The following is a 15,910-nucleotide window of genomic DNA, read 5'->3' on the forward strand; positions in this document are numbered from 1 at the left end:
GATTAGCCTACCTTGCAGTAAACTCAAACGTAATTAATCATTTTGTTCCAGTTTAACCGGTAATGATCCTGAAGGATCCTAATGAAACAAATATTTTTGCAAGCATTGGTTGACTTCTCTATGAAGTGTATATTTTCCGAAGTTACAAATGTGAAAAAACACACATGGATATGTTCATGTCCTCCTTTATTATTGCCATGATCATAAAATGCAATGTTGTGATTATTTGAGAATAACAGTTTTACACGTTTCCTCCTTTAGTGTACATACTACAAATTAGCAATTGAAATTATCCACAGAATTATGAAACAAAGCTGAAAAATAGAATATTAATTCAAACCTGAGGTGTTAAACCTGTGTTTTTATTTTTAGTACACAATAACTCAAATGCCAGAGTCTAACAGAGTGGTACTTGGTAACGAGGGTTCAAGACCCTTCTCTGCCCTTCTTTCTGTCTGTGCCCCTAATTTGTCTCCCTGACTACTTTCCCCACTGTACTGTCTTAAAATGAATAACAATGCAAAGGAACATTAGACTTAAAAAAAAAATGAACATTTTAATTCAAGGAGTGAGTGCATTGGTGTTCAGTCAGGCGCTTTCTTTGAGCGAAAGCTGACCCACATTCCGCACAAACATGTGGCTTCTGTTTTCCTGTATGGGTTTGCTCGTGTCTTTGCCTATGGTAATTTAATCTGAAACGTTTGTCACAAACACTGCATGCAAATGGCTTCTCTCCTGTGTGAAGTCGTTGGTGTGCTTTCAGAAAACACAACTGTACGAAGGACTTTCCACAGTCTTGGCATTTGTATGGTCTCTCACCAGTATGGTATCTTTCATGCAACCTCCTTTCATTGGCAGTGATGAAGGTTTTGTGCAATAGGAGCATGGCCATGGTCTTTCTCCTGTGTGAGTGAGTTCATGTCTTATCAATGATACAGCTTTCAAAAACTGCTTTCCACAGACTGCACAGGTGTATCTCACCCCCTCATGAACTTGTTCAATGTGTGTATTCAGCTGAATCTTTGTCCGATAAGTCATGTCACACTGCGAACAAGAAAAGGGTCTCTCCTCTGAGTGAGTCCCCATATGCATTGACAGGTTTCCACGATCCTTGTAACTCTTTCCACACTGCCAGCACAGGAACGGCTTTTCTCCTGTGTGCTTCCTACTGTGTATCGTTAGAGAATTTGCTTTATTGAACTTTGCTTGACAAACAGAGCACTGGTAAGGGTACTCTCCTGAATGAACCCTCTCATGTTCAACAAGGTATCTTAACTGAGTGAAGGTTTTCTCACATTGAGAGCAGGGGTATGGTCCTGTGAATTTATGTTGATGCAGATAGTGATCTCTCAGACGCCCCAACAGGGTAAAGGTCTTCTCACACATGGTACACTGGATTTCCTTGTGTTGCATCAGCTTGTGTCTGTCAAAGGCAATGGAGTTTGGTAGGACCCTTCCACAATCAGAGCAATAGAATGGGTTGTGAATTCGCTTGTGTGTCCTTAGGGATGAAGAACCTTTGAAGTCCTTCCCACAATCATCACATTTGAAGACCACCTTTCTTTTTTCACATTGGAAGACCACCTTTATTTTTTCCTCTTTGCATGAACTTTCCTGGTGTTGCTTCAAATTACAGATGTCATCGAAACACTTTCCACATTTTTTACACCAGTGAACCAGTTGTAGTCGACTGGTAGATGTCTCTGGGGTATCAGCATTAACAGCCACCAGTTCACTAGACTCCTCCTCTTGGTGCTGGTCTACCATCTGAGAGGACTCTTCTCGGTTCACCTTACAGATATATCTCTGGTGTTGATTCAGATTGTGCATGTACTTAAAGCGCTGTTCACAATTGCCACATTGATAAGGACGCTCATCTGAATGGGATCTCATATGAATAGCCATAACTGAAGCACGGTTAAAAATCTTCCACACACAGTGCATGGTTTGGGTTCTTTGAGAGTCGGCACTGAAGTAGCAGCCGTGATGAGGGGCTCAGTGTCATTTTCCTTGGTAGTGAGAGGGCTGATGCAACTCTCTGTGTTAACTTCCACTTCTTGCTGGTCCACATTCTGACCCAAGTCTTCTAGGATGCCCTCGTGGCCAAGGATTTCCTGATGTTTCTTCAAGGTATCTTTGTACTTAAAACTTCTCTCACAAATAGCACAATTAAAGGGACGTGCCTTTGAGTGAGATTTCAAGTGCCTTTCCATCTGTGAGGTACAAGTCAAAATCTTACCACAGACATAACAGGTTTTGGAATCTACCTGGGTGTGATTCTCTGCAGTGGCAAGAAAAACCTTCTCTGGTTCCAGGCCACTCTTTTGTTGTGCCATGTTCTGATCAACATCCTGACACAAATCTCCCTGGGTCATTTTCTGACACAATTCTCTCTGGTGTTTTTTCAAATCGTACGAATACTTGAATCTCTTATCACAATTGACACACCCAAATGGACGCTCTTTTGAGTGGGAGCTCATGTGTCTTACCAAGCTGGAAGTACGAGCAAAATACCGCCCACACACAGAGCATGTGTTCGTGGCTGTGATAGTGTCCAGAGTTCCTTGATGAGATGGCCCTGGTGGACAGGGAGTCTTGAGGAGTGATGGGATCTGAGGTTTGCTAGTTGAGGGTTGTGGGATCTCTTCCTCATTTTTATCTTCATCCAACATGTTTATCTCCTTTTCACAAACTCGCCTCTGGTGTCTCTTCAGATTATGACCGTCCCTGAAGCTTTTTTCACACATGAGGCACTTAAACTTGAGATCTCCAGTGTGGGTTAGCTGATGCCTTTTCATGGCTGTGACTCGAGTGAAAGTCTTCCCACACACTTCACATGTCTTACTGAATGGGCCTTTTTTGCATGACTTCTTTGGGGAAGGCCGACCCTTGGAGGATGATGGCTGTTTGTTTGCACGCCCGGAATAATCGGTCTTTCGAGGTTTCCGTCGTTTTGAAAACATGTTCTTAATCTGCAGCCTTTTGCTTCGTTTTAATTGTGATGGTCTGAGTAAATTCAAGCCAGTGACTGCTTGATTGTAATTTTCCCCAACGGCAGACTCCATGTCCATACCGTAATCTGGCTCAGTAATTATGTATCTTCTAACTTCACCTGCTGGGACTAGTACATCGATTTCCTTTGTCCGATTCTCCAACAACTCTCTTGCTTCCATTCCCTCATAATTCATGCTTTCTGATTGTATATCTGAGTCTACATCTGGGGCAGTCACCACTCGCACATATGGAGGAAGAGACAGAGAGGAGAGGATGAAGTCACCAAAGGATGATGGAGTTCCTTTTTATGCAAAAGAGGGAGACAATGAAAAAATGAAGGTTAAATTGAACAGCACATATGATAATTATATCATATATAAAATGTAATGTAAATGTAATATCAATGCCTCAAATATAAACTGTTACCAGACAAACATAACCAATAATATATTTCCTATACATAATTACTCTACCTGACACTCATCATTTGACATTTTTGCAGAACCAATCCAAGCCATGGATCCTCTATAAATCTGTATACTCACCGATGGAGTCCAAATGTCCAAGTTTTCTGTGGTACTGGAGCAGGGTCCTGAATTGTTTGGGGTCAGGTACAAACTGTACACATTTCTCCAGGGCAGAGGGGACAGCATTTAACAAGGAGGCAGTCTTCAGAGAGAGGAGCATGGTTTAAAATCATTAACAACTACATGCTCATGTCCAACACACAGTTTATTAAACATGAAAATATTATTGATTATTGATTGTTATTCTTTACTTCTAATTCCCCAAACTGATTAGATAAAGGTGTTATTCATTCTTATTACCTGTTCAAGGTCTGGTAGGGGAAGTAACTTCTCCAGTCTGGAAAGGAATTCTAACATCAGCATCTGTATTGCAGTGTCATACTTGGGCCCAAATTCCACAGGGAACACATCCTAGGAGAGAATAAATTAATGTAATAATTAATGTCAATAATTAGGCTAAAATGTGTACTGATATTACCTTTGGTCTTAGATCATCATACAGCCACATCAACATCCTAAAGCAGAAAGTTTTAGCCTTTTGTTTGGAGATACAGCATGTATGAAGGAGAAGGACTCGAACATATAAATATTGTACTTTCAGTTATTGGAGATGAAGTCCTGTACATGGATGTAACAATTAGAATATAAAAACTCAGCCCCTCAGAGTTCTAACTAGCCTGGGTGCCAGTCTGTTTCTGCCTTCTTGCCAACTCCTTATGGAATTGTGAGGCCAAACATTGACAATGGAGTAGGTAAAATCACAAGCAGATCTGCTACCAGGCTACGTTCTAACTGTAGTGAAGACTAAATGGAGCGAAGACTACAATTGAAGTCGGAAGTTTACATACACGGTAGCCAAATACATTTAAACTCAGTTTTTCACAATTCCTGACATTTAAATATAGTAAAAAATCCCCGTCTTAGGTCAGTTAGGATCACCACTTTATTTGACGAATGTGAAAAGTCAGAATAATAGTAGAGAGAATGATTTATTTCAGCTTTTATTTCTTTCATCACATTCCCAGTGGGTCAGAAGTTGACATACACTCAATTAGTATTTGGTAGCATTGCCTTTAAATAGTTGAACCTGGGCCAAAAAAATTGGGTAGCCTTCCACAAGCTTCCCACAATAAGTTGGGTGAATTTTGGCCCATTGCTCCTGACAGTGCTGGTATAACTGAGTCAGGTTTGTAGGCCTCCTTTCTCGTGCATGCTTTTTCAGTTCTGCCCACAAATTTTCTATGGGATTGAGGTCAAGGCTTTGTGATGGCTACTCCAATATCTTGACTTTGTTGTCCTTAAGCCATTTTGCAACCACTTTGAAAGTATGCTTGGGGTCATTGTCCATTTGGAAGACCCATTTGCGACCAAGCTTTAACTTCCTGACTGATGTCTTGAGATGTTGCTTCAATATATCCAGATCATTTTCCAGCCTCATGATGCCATCTATTTTGTGAAGTGCACCAGTCCCTCCTGCAGAAAAGCAGCCCTACAACATGATGCTGCCACCCCTGTGCTTCAGGGTTGGGATGGTGTTCGAGACTTGCAAGCCTCCCCATTTTCCTCCAAACATTACGATGGTCATTATGGCCAAACAGTTCTATTTTTGTTTCATTAGACCAGAGGACATTTCTCAAAAAAGTATGATCTTTGTCCCCATGTGCAGTTGCAAACCGTAGTCTGGCTTTTATATGGCGGTTTTGGAGCAGTGGCTTCTTCCTGGCTGAGCGGCCTTTCAGGTTATGTAGATATAGGACTCGTTTTACTGTGAATATAGATACTTTTGTACCCGTTTCCTCCAGCATCTTCACAAGGTCTTTTGCTGTTGTTCTGGGATTGATTTGCACTTTTCACACCAAAGTACGTTCATCACTAGGAGACAGAATGCATCTCCTTCCTGAGCGGTATGACGGCTGCGTGGTCCCATGGTGTTTATACCTGCATACTATTGTTTGTACAGATGAACGTGGTACCTTCAGGCGTTTGGAAATTGCTCCCAAGGATGAACCTGAGGTCTTGGCTGATTTATTTAGATTTTACCACGATGTCAAGCAAAGATGCACTGAGTTTGAAGATTGGATGTATTTCAAGGCCTAAGGTACACCTCCAATTGACTCAAATGATGTCAATTAGCCTATCAGAAGCTTCTAAAGCCATGACACCATTTTCTGGAATTTTCCAAGCTGTTTAAAGGCACAGTCAATTAAGTGTATGTAAACTTCTGACCCACTGGAATTGTGATACAGTGAATTCTGAGTGAAATAATCTTTCTGTAAAGAATTGGAAATATTAGTTGTGTCGTGCACAAAATAGATGTCCTAACCAACTTGCCAAAACTACATTTTCTTAACTAGAAATGTGTGGAGTGAAAAATGAAAAATGTGTTTTAATGACTCCAATGTAAGTGTTTGTAAACTTCCGACTTCAACTGTAAATGGAGAAACAAACCTGGTAGAAGTTCTCCCTTTCACTTGGGTCTTTCAGCAGAGATTTAACCAGCTCCACAAACTTTGATTCAGATAATTCCACCTGCATGGAGGACCAATGAAAAATGCATCACTCGCATCACTTGACTGCAACAAAACATGCACAACTACTACATCATTGAAGCTTACAACTCAATTACACAATACTGTCTGGTTGGGCCGATTGGTTTGGTATCGCCTGGTGACACGGGTGGGTGGAGTTAGCACATTATAGATCATTCTTCATTGGTCCTAAAAATGACTCTCCAGCCAGTCAGCCATCAGGTTAAATCCTTTTGAATTAAATTACTTTTTGACAGCATCTGTTTTGATTTAAATAAAACAATTCCATACATATTAACCTATGGAAGAAGTGGTCAGAAAGTTACTTTTTGTACCTGAATGCCTAAACATTCAGGAGGTAAAGGTGCTTTAAGTTGACCCATTTTGCATACCCCATCCATGTCTTCATCACTGGAAAAGATAAACGGTTGAGGTTGATATCATTTAAAAGCTTACAAGAAGGGTTGTCAATTTAAAAAATATATATATATTTACATTTTTAAAAATTAATATATATATATATATATCAATTCAAATCAATTCATAAAAAATCCTACAATGTGATTTTCTGGATTTTTATTTCCCATTTTGTCTGTCATAGTTGAAGAGTACCTATGACGAAAATGACAGGCCTCTCTCATCTTTTTAAGTGGGAGAACTTGCACAATTGGTGGCTGACTAAATACTTTTTTGCCCCACTGTATATATACAAATTATGTTGTAGCTTAAACCTTTACATTTTTTATTTAACGTGGCAAGTCAGTTGAGAACAAATTCTTATTTACAATGACGGCTTAGGTTGCTTGTTCAGGGGCAGAACGACAGATTTTTACCTTATCAGCTCGATCTAGCAACCTTTCAGTTACTGGCCCAACGCTCTAACCACTAGGCTACCTGCCGTCACTACATCACCTGAGGTTGTTGTGTTGAGCCCGCCATCGGTTGAGACACAACATGCTCTTGTGTGTGAATGTACCAATCCAATGTAAGAGTACGTTATGTCTCAACCGATTGCGGGTTTAACACAAAAACTTCAGTTGATGTAAAATAGGGTCTGACCTACAACATATGCGAATATGAAAAGAATCTGAGTTTAAGTGTTTTTAGATCATTTACATTTATGGTTAAAAAAATGACAATGATGATTAAAAAACTTTTTTAAAGAAACTATAAAATAGTAATAACCTGTTTGCAAGTTTTTCAATTATATCAATCTCAACTGGTTCTCTTTTTTTAGTGATGAAGACATGATGGTATGGTTGAGTATGTAAAATAGGTCAACTCTAAGCACCTTTATCTCTTGAATGTTTTGGCATTCAGGTCCAAAAAGTAACTTTCTCAGCACTTCCACAATGAACAAATATGTATGGAAGGTTTTGTTCAAATTAAAAGGGGTTCTGTCAAAAGGTGATTGAATTCAAATGGATTTACCCATCAGTGAGTGTGCCCACTGACATGGGCATGTATTCTTCACCTCCAATCCCTCTGAAAGATACTCACCTCTGCTTCCTCAGTGGATGTGAGGGATCGGATCCTGTCCAGGTGTTTTTGAATATTCGTGAGGTCTAATGTCTGCTCAGTGCGACACAACTCCAGAACCAGCTGAAATGACAAATGGCCAGTCAGTAGTCGGTCAAAGGTCAACCCCACACTTCCAAGGCACTGCTCTGTTCTCATTGGGACACATTTTGAGAAAATTAAAGATAGCCTAGATAAGGCCCAATGTCAGTGTTCAATTGAGATAATCAGCTTCAGGGTCTTCATCTCAGTCAATTACCATTCCATTACCAGACCGTTGTCTAAGGCCAGAGTCAACTGTCTACACTGTTTTGTCAGAGCTAAAGGCTAGGGTAGCCCCAGGGTGTGATGTGGTGTTTACTATGATAACTATAAATATCTGCATCTAAAGGTGGAGGAAACATGCTCTTGTAGACTGCTCAGTGATCTAAAGGATGCAAAATAACTGTCTTCTGATTATAGATAGGCATAGAAATTCATACTGTACATGGAAGAAGTTCTGCTCAGACCTCAAATAGATAGCTAGGAGTTATAGGTCTATGTAGGTCTATGTAGGAGTACTAGGTCTATGTAGGAATACTAGGTCTATGTAGGAATACTAGGTCTATGTAGGAATACTTGGTCTATGTAGGAATACTCGGTCTATGTAGGAATTCTAGGTCTATGTAGGAATTCTAGGTCTATGTAGGAGTTCTAGGTCTATGTAGGTCTATGTAGGAGGTCCAGGTCTATGTAGGAGTTCTAGGTCTATGTAGGAGGTCTAGGTCTATGTAGGAGGTCTATGTCTATGTAGCAGGTCTAGGTCTATGTAGGAGGTCTAGGTCTATGTAGGTCTATGTAGGAGTTCTAGGTCTATGTTGGAGTTCTAGGTCTATGGAGGTCTATGTAGGAGGTCTAGGTCTATGTAGAAGTTCTAGGTGTATGTAGGAGTTCTAGGTGTATGTTTGGGCTAAAGGCTAGGACTACCATCATTATCTTGTTGCATGTTTATTTTCCCCATTCTGCACCCCAATCTCTTACCCTTGCTCTAAGCCCCAGAATGAGTTGGGCCCTCTGACTGCAACTCAAAAGCTCTGGCACAATCTCTGTAACCATGGTGACAAACTCCTCCAGCATCCCATAATCTTGAACGTCTCCTCGTTGAACCACTTGCCACATGGCTGCAGAGACAAGCCGCAGTGGTGGAATGAAGAGACGCAGAGAGGGAAGAAGAAGAGGGGGACCTAAAATTCGTAAAATAAGTTGTTAGCCGACACACGGTTACCCTGACTAGGCGCACGCAATTTTGACAAGGCGCATTCATAGGACCAAGTTCGCAAGCTCTAGCTAAAAAGTGAATACACTTTAGACTAACGTTAGTAAAAATACATGTTATGTTAATGGGATATTTAACGCAACCACCAGCAGTAGAAACCATGAAAAGCGGAGTCCCGACTCTCCACCCATGTTAAGGTAGAAAGTTAAGGGACGGGGCTGGAGAAATGTAACCACTCAAATAGAAATAGCTATCCATGATATCAAAATTATAGTTTTAGTCATGTTTTGAGGCTATGTAGTGTTTGTTTACAATTACATTGTTGACAAACATTGTAATAAAACAGGCTTATATTTAGGGTTATAATGGAGTACGACCAATGGTTTATATACATCATTGTGTACGACAGTATAACTTAGCTCATGAGGCATACAAGTTGTATTTTTCAAGAAACAATGGGTACATATCATTAATAAGTACAACAATGGATGAAGCAACTGCTGATTTGACGATATAGCGTGAAATAAAGTCATGGACGATTTCGAAACGGTCTACACATATCGATATTGCAGATACGTGGACTTGCCAGTGCCACCATTTCAGCTAGCCTAGACTACATTTCAGGCAGGGCGGGATCATAGGGCAAGATACGGCATACGCCATGTTGAACATCGAACGCACACCACACCTAGCTAACGTTAGCTACGTTATCCAATTTGTTAACAATTTCTATCGTTAACTTACAATTTTCGCATGGATCCTGACTTTGCATCTCGGCCTCATACAATAGTCAACAGGAAGCTAAGATATACTTGAAAAAAGTTAGCTAGCTAGATTTGATTTAGATGCCCCACTTCCCGGTCTAGAGTTGCCGTTCTCTCCACATACCATTCAGGCAGCGAGAAACGGAAGTTGTTTCCATCCGTTTCCGGGTTTTCTTGTTTTTCAAAATAAAACTCAGATAGGACTTTCCTCATCACTTATTACATCTCAAACGACTACCTACTGCTATGCCTTTGTTCTGTATTTTAATTGGCGTGTTCATACTACCGCTACATTATATTTATTAGACAATTCATTTAAAAAGTTGATGAAAAAGTGTAAGAATAGCTCATGCAAAGCCCATATGTAGTAGGACAAGTGTGTATGTTTATATGTAATGGAAATGGAAATTGTCATTATTAAATCCTTCATACAATTTTCATCCAATTCTTTTGAAGGCCCTCATAATGATGATGACGATGAATTCTGACATTATAGCTCCACCCTGTGTCCGTATTAAGCTATTACTATTATTGTCGATTGACAGTGGTGGCACAGGGTGGTAGACATCTAGTAAGTGCACTGTAAATAGGAGCATCAATGCGGTGCAGCAGGTCAGGGCTGGATGACGTTGTGTAAGGCAGAGAGCCAGAGACAGGCAGCTGGCCACTGAGGCAGAGAAGATAAATGGGGGCTGGGGTTGAGAGAGGGTAATGACCTTTAGAGGAACAGGGAAGGCTGGGGTGTGATGTTGACAACCCTAGACCTACATGCTTTCCGCAGTTGTGTCAAGTTGGCTGGATGTCCTTTGTGTGGTGGACCATTCTTGATACACACAGGGAACTGTTGAGCATGAAAAACCCAGCAGCGTTGCAGTTCTCGACACAAACCGGTTCTCCTGGCATCTACCACCATACCCTGTTCAAAGGCACTTCAATATTTTGTCTTGGTCATTCACCCACTGAGTTGCACACATACACAATCCATGTCTCAATTGTATCAAGGCTTACAAATCCTTCTTTAACCTCTCTCCACTTTTTATTTTATTTAACCTTTATTTAACTGTGCAGGTTAGTTAAGACCAATTCTTATTTACAATGACGGCCTACCAAAAGGCAAAAGGCCTCCTGCAGGAACGGGGGCATGGGATTAGAAATAAATAAATAATAAAATAAAATATAGAACAAAACACACAACACGATAGAACTACATAAAGAGAGACCTAAGACAACCACATAACATGGCAGCAACACAACATGGCAGCAGCACATCATGGTAGCAGCACAAAACATGGTAAACATTATTGGGCAGACAACAGCATAAAGGGCAGGAAAGTAGAGACAACAATACATCACGTGAAGCAGCCACAACTGTCAGTAAGAGTGTCCATGATTGAGTCTTTGCATGAAGAGATGGAGATAAAACTGTCCAGTTTGAGTGTTTTTTGCAGCTCGTTCCAGTCTCTAGCTGCAGCAAACTGAAAAGAGGAGCGACCCATGGATGCTTTGGGGACCTTAAACAGAATGTGATGGGCAGAATGGGTGTTTTATGTGGAGGATGAGGGCTGCAGTAGGTTTCTCAGACAGGGTGGAGTGCGGCCTAAGAGGGTTTTCAAATCAAATCAAATTTATTTATATAGCCCTTCGAACATCAGCTGATATCTCAAAGTGCTGTACAGAAACCCAGCCTAAAACCCCAAACAGCAAGCAATGCAGGTGTAGAAGCACGGTGGCTAGGAAAAACTCCCTAGAAAGGCCAAAACCTAGGAAGAAACCTAGAGAGGAACCAGGCTATGTGGGATGACCAGTCCTCTTCTGGCTGTGCCGGGTGGAGATTATAACAGAACAATAATAATAAGGCAGAACAGTTGAAACTGGAGCAGCAGCACGACCAGGTGGACTGGGGACAGCAAGAAGTCATCATGTCAGGTAGTCCTGAGGCATGGTCCTAGGGCTCAGGTCCTCCGAGAGAGAGAGAGAAGAAAGAGAGAATTAGAGAGAGCACACTTTAATTCATACAGGCCCCCGAATAGGACAGGAGAAGTACTCCAGATATAACAAACTGACCCTAGCCCCCCGACACATAAACTACTGCAGCATAAATACTGGAGGCTGAGACAGGAGGGGTCAGGAGACACTGTGGCCCCATCCGAGGACACCCCCGGACAGGGCCAAACAGGAAGGATATAACCCCACCCACTTTGCCAAAGCACAGCCCCCACACCACTAGAGGGATATCTTCAACCACCAACTTACCATCCTGAGACAAGGCTGGGTATAGCCCACAAAGATCTCCGCCACGGCACAACCCAAGGGGGGGCGCCAACCCAGACAGGCAGATCACATCAGTGACTCAACCCACTCAAGTGACGCACCCCTCCTAGGGACGGTATGAAAGAGCCCCAGTAAGCCAGTGACTCAGCCCCTGTAATAGGGTTAGAGGCAGAGAATCCTAGTGGAAAGAGGGGAACCGGCCAGGCAGAGACAGCAAGGGCGGGTCGTTGCTCCAGAGCCTTTCCGTTCACCCTCCCACTCCTGGGCCAGACTACATATGACCCACTGAAGAGATGAGTCTTCAGGAAAGACTTAAAGGTTGAGACCGAGTTTGCGTCTCTTACATGGGTAGGCAGACCATTCCATAAAAATGGAGCTCTATAGGAGAAAGCCCTGCCTCCAGCTGTTTGCTTAGAAATTCTAGGGAAAATTAGGAGGCCTGCGTCTTGTGACCGTAGCGTACGTGTAGGTATGTACGGCAGGACCAAATCAGAGAGATGGGTAGGAGCAAGCCCATGTAATGCTTTGTAGGTTAGCAGTAAAACCTTGAAATCAGCCCTTGCCTCAACAGGAAGCCAGTGTAGAGAGGCTAGCACTGGAGTAATATGATCAAATGTTTTGGTTCTAGTCAGGATTCTAGCAGCCGTATTTAGCACTAACTGAAGTTTATTTAGTGCTTTATCCGGGTAGCCGGAAAGTAGAGCATTGCAGTAGTCTAACCTAGAAGTGACAAAAGCATGGATTAATTTTTCTGCATCATTGTTGGACAGAAAGTTTCAGATTTTTGCAATGTTACGTAGATGGAAAAAAGCTGTCCTTGAAATGGTCTTGATATGTTCTTCAAAAGAGAGATCAGGGTCCAGAGTAACGCCGAGGTCCTTCACAGTTTTATTTGAGACGACTGTACAACCATTAAGATTAATTGTCAGATTCAACAGAATATCTCTTTGTTTCTTGGGACCTAGAACAAGCATCTCTGTTTTGTCCGAGTTTAAAAGTAGAAAGTTTGCAGCCATCCACTTCCTTATGTCTGAAACACATGCTTCTAGCGAGGGCAATTTTGGGGCTTCACCATGTTTCATTGAAATGTACAGCTGTGTGTCATCCGCATAGCAGTGAAAGTTAACATTATGTTTTCGAATGACATCCCCAAGAGGTAAAATATATAGTGAAAACAATAGTGGTCCTAAAACGGAACCTTGAGGAACACCGAAATTTACAGTTGATTTGTCAGAGGACAAACCATTCACAGAGACAAACTGATATCTTTCCGACAGATAAGATCTAAACCAGGCCAGAACTTGTCCGTGTAGACCAATTTGGGTTTCCAATCTCTCCAAAAGAATGTGGTGATCGATGGTATCAAAAGCAGCACTAAGGTCTAGGAGCACGAGGACAGATGCAGAGCCTCGGTCTGATGCCATTAAAAGGTCATTTACCACCTTCAAAAGTGCAGTCTCAGTGCTACGATGGGGTCTAAAACCAGACTGAAGCATTTCGTATACATTGTTTGTCTTCAGGAAGGCAGTGAGTTGCTGCGCAACAGCCTTTTCTAAAATTTTGGAGAGGAATGGAAGATTCAATATAGGCCGATAGTTTTTTATATTTTCTGGGTCAAGGTTTGGCTTTTTCAAGAGAGCCTTTATTACTGCCACTTTGAGTGAGTTTGGTACACATCCGGTGGATAGAGAGATGTTTATTATGTTCAACATAGGAGGACCAAGCACAGGAAGCAGCTCTTTCAGTAGTTTAGTTGGAATAGGGTCAAGTATGCAGCTTGAAGGTTTAGAGGCCATGATTATTTTCATCATTGTGTCAAGAGATATAGTACTAAAACACTTGAGCATCTCTCTTGATCCTAGGTCCTGGCAGAGTTGTGCAGACTCAGGACAACTGAGCTTTGGAGGAATACGCAGATTTAAAGAGGAGTCCGTAATTTGCTTTCTAATAATCATGATCTTTTCCTCAAAGAAGTTCATGAATTTATCACTGCTGAAGTGAAAGCCATCCTCTCTTGGGGAATGCTGCTTTTTAGTTAGCTTTGTGACAGTATCAAAAAGGAATTTCGGATTGTTCTTATTTTTCTCAATTAAGTTAGAAAAATAGGATGATCGAGAAGCAGTAAGGGCTCTTCGGTACTGCACGGAACAGTTTTTCCAAGCTAGTCGGAAGACTTCCAGTTTGGTGTGGCGCCATTTCCGTTCCAATTTTCTGGAACCTTGCTTCAGAGCTCAGGTATTTTCTGTGTACCAGGGAGCTAATTTCTTATGAGAAATGTTTTTAGTTTTTTTTGGGGTGCAACTGCATCTAGGGTATCGTGTAAGGTTAAATTGAGTTCCTCAGTTAGGTGGTTAACTGATTTTTGTCCTCTGGCGTCCTTGGGTAGACAGAGGGAATCTGGAAGGACATCAAGGAATCTTTGTGTTGTCTGTGAATTTATAGCACGACTTTTGATGTTCCTTGGTTGGGGTCTGAGCAGATTATTTGTTGCAATTGCAAACGTAATAAAATGGTGGTCCGATAGTCCAGGATTATGAGGAAAAACATTAAGATCCACAACATTTATTCCATGGGACAAAACTAGGTCCAGAGTATGACTGTGACAGTGAGTGGGTCCAGAGACATGTTGGAGAAAACCCACTGAGTCGATGATGGCTCCGAAAGCCTTTTGGAGTGGGTCTGTGGACTTTTCCATGTGAATATTAAAGTCACCAAAGATTAGAATATTATCTGCTATGACTACAAGGTCCGATAGGAATTCAGGGAACTCAATGAGGAACGCTGTATATGGCCCAGGAGGCCTGTACAGTAGCTATAAAAAGTGATTGAGTAGGCTGCATAGATTTCATGACTAGAAGCTCAAAAGACGAAAACGTCATTTTTTTTGTAAATTGAAATTTGCTATCGTAAATGTTAGCAACACCTCCGCCTTTGCGGGATGCACGGGGGATATGGTCACTAGTGTGTCCAGGAGGTGAGGCCTCATTTAACACAGTAAATTCATCAGGCTTAAGCCATGTTTCAGTCAGGCCAATCACATCAAGATTATGATCAGTGATTAGTTCATTGACTATAATTGCCTTTGAAGTAAGGGATCTAACATTAATTAGCCCTACTTTGAGATGTGAGGTATCATGATCTCTTTCAATAATGACAGGAATGGAGGAGGTCTTTATCCTAGTGAGATTGCTAAGGCGAACACCGCCATGTTTAGTTTTGCCCAACCTAGGTCGAGGCACAGACACGGTCTCAATGGGGATAGCTGAGCTGACTACACTGACTGTGCTAGTGGCAGACTCCACTATGCTGGCAGGCTGGCTAACAGCCTGCTGCCTGTCCTGCACCCTATTTCATTGTGTAGCTAGAGGAGTTACAGCCCTGTCTATGTTGGTAGATAAGATGAGAGCACCCCTCCAGCTAGGATGGAGTCTGTCACTCCTCAGCAGGTCAGGCTTGGTCCTGTTTGTGGGTGAGTCCCAGAAAGAGGGCCAATTATCTACAAATTCTATCTTTTGGGAGGGGCAGAAAACAGTTTTCAACCAGCGATTGAGTTGTGAGACTCTGCTGTAGACCTCATCACTCCCCCTAACTGGGAGGGGGCCAGAGACAATTACTCGATGCCGACACATCTTTCTAGCTGATTTACACGCTGAAGCTATGTTGCGCTTGGTGATCTCTGACTGTTTCATCCTAACATCGTTGGTGCCGACGTGGATAACAATATCTCTATATTCTCTACACTCGCCAGTTTTAGCTTGAGCCAGCACCATCTTCAGATTAGCCTTAACGTCGGTAGCCCTGCCCCCTGGTAAACAGTGTATGATCGCTGGATGATTCGTTTTAAGTCTAATACTGCGGGTAATGGAGTCGCCAATCACTAGAGTTTTCAATTTGTCAGAGCTAATGGTGGGAAGCTTCGGCGTCTCAGACCCCGTAACGGGAGGAGTAGAGACAAGAGAAGGCTCGGCCTCTGACTCCGACTCGCTGCTTAAAGCATAAGATATAATGACTGCTATAGAAGGTTTTGACCCCCGGTTGCAGCTACCATTTTCG

The 15,910-nt window shown here is 42.0% G+C and overlaps 1 protein-coding gene across 1 annotated transcript; it reads right to left on the bottom strand.

The window, feature by feature from the left end:
- Positions 1-167: 167 nt before the first annotated feature.
- On the bottom strand, positions 168-9,747 carry LOC127924350 (zinc finger protein 227-like). The gene is made up of 7 exons (XM_052508957.1): positions 9,567-9,747; positions 8,588-8,790; positions 7,550-7,651; positions 5,970-6,050; positions 3,822-3,932; positions 3,540-3,663; positions 168-3,295 (listed from the first exon to the last, which is right to left on the bottom strand). The coding sequence occupies exons 1-7, from the start codon at positions 9,592-9,594 to the stop codon at positions 1,890-1,892; spliced, it is 2,055 nt and encodes a 684-aa protein (XP_052364917.1). The 5' UTR covers positions 9,595-9,747; the 3' UTR covers positions 168-1,889.
- Positions 9,748-15,910: the final 6,163 nt, after the last annotated feature.

Source organism: Oncorhynchus keta, unplaced genomic scaffold (genome assembly GCF_023373465.1).
Source record: "Oncorhynchus keta strain PuntledgeMale-10-30-2019 unplaced genomic scaffold, Oket_V2 Un_contig_3968_pilon_pilon, whole genome shotgun sequence".
Lineage (NCBI taxonomy): Eukaryota > Metazoa > Chordata > Actinopteri > Salmoniformes > Salmonidae > Oncorhynchus > Oncorhynchus keta.

Coding starts and splice junctions, on each gene's coding strand:
- LOC127924350 (XM_052508957.1), bottom strand. CDS start 9,594: ATGCAAAGTCAGGATCCATGCGAAAATT. Junction 7,652..8,587: donor TTCTGGGGCTTAGAGCAAGG/GTAAGAGATTGG, acceptor TTGTCATTTCAG/CTGGTTCTGGAGTTGTGTCG. Junction 6,051..7,549: donor CATCCACTGAGGAAGCAGAG/GTGAGTATCTTT, acceptor TCCTCCATGCAG/GTGGAATTATCTGAATCAAA.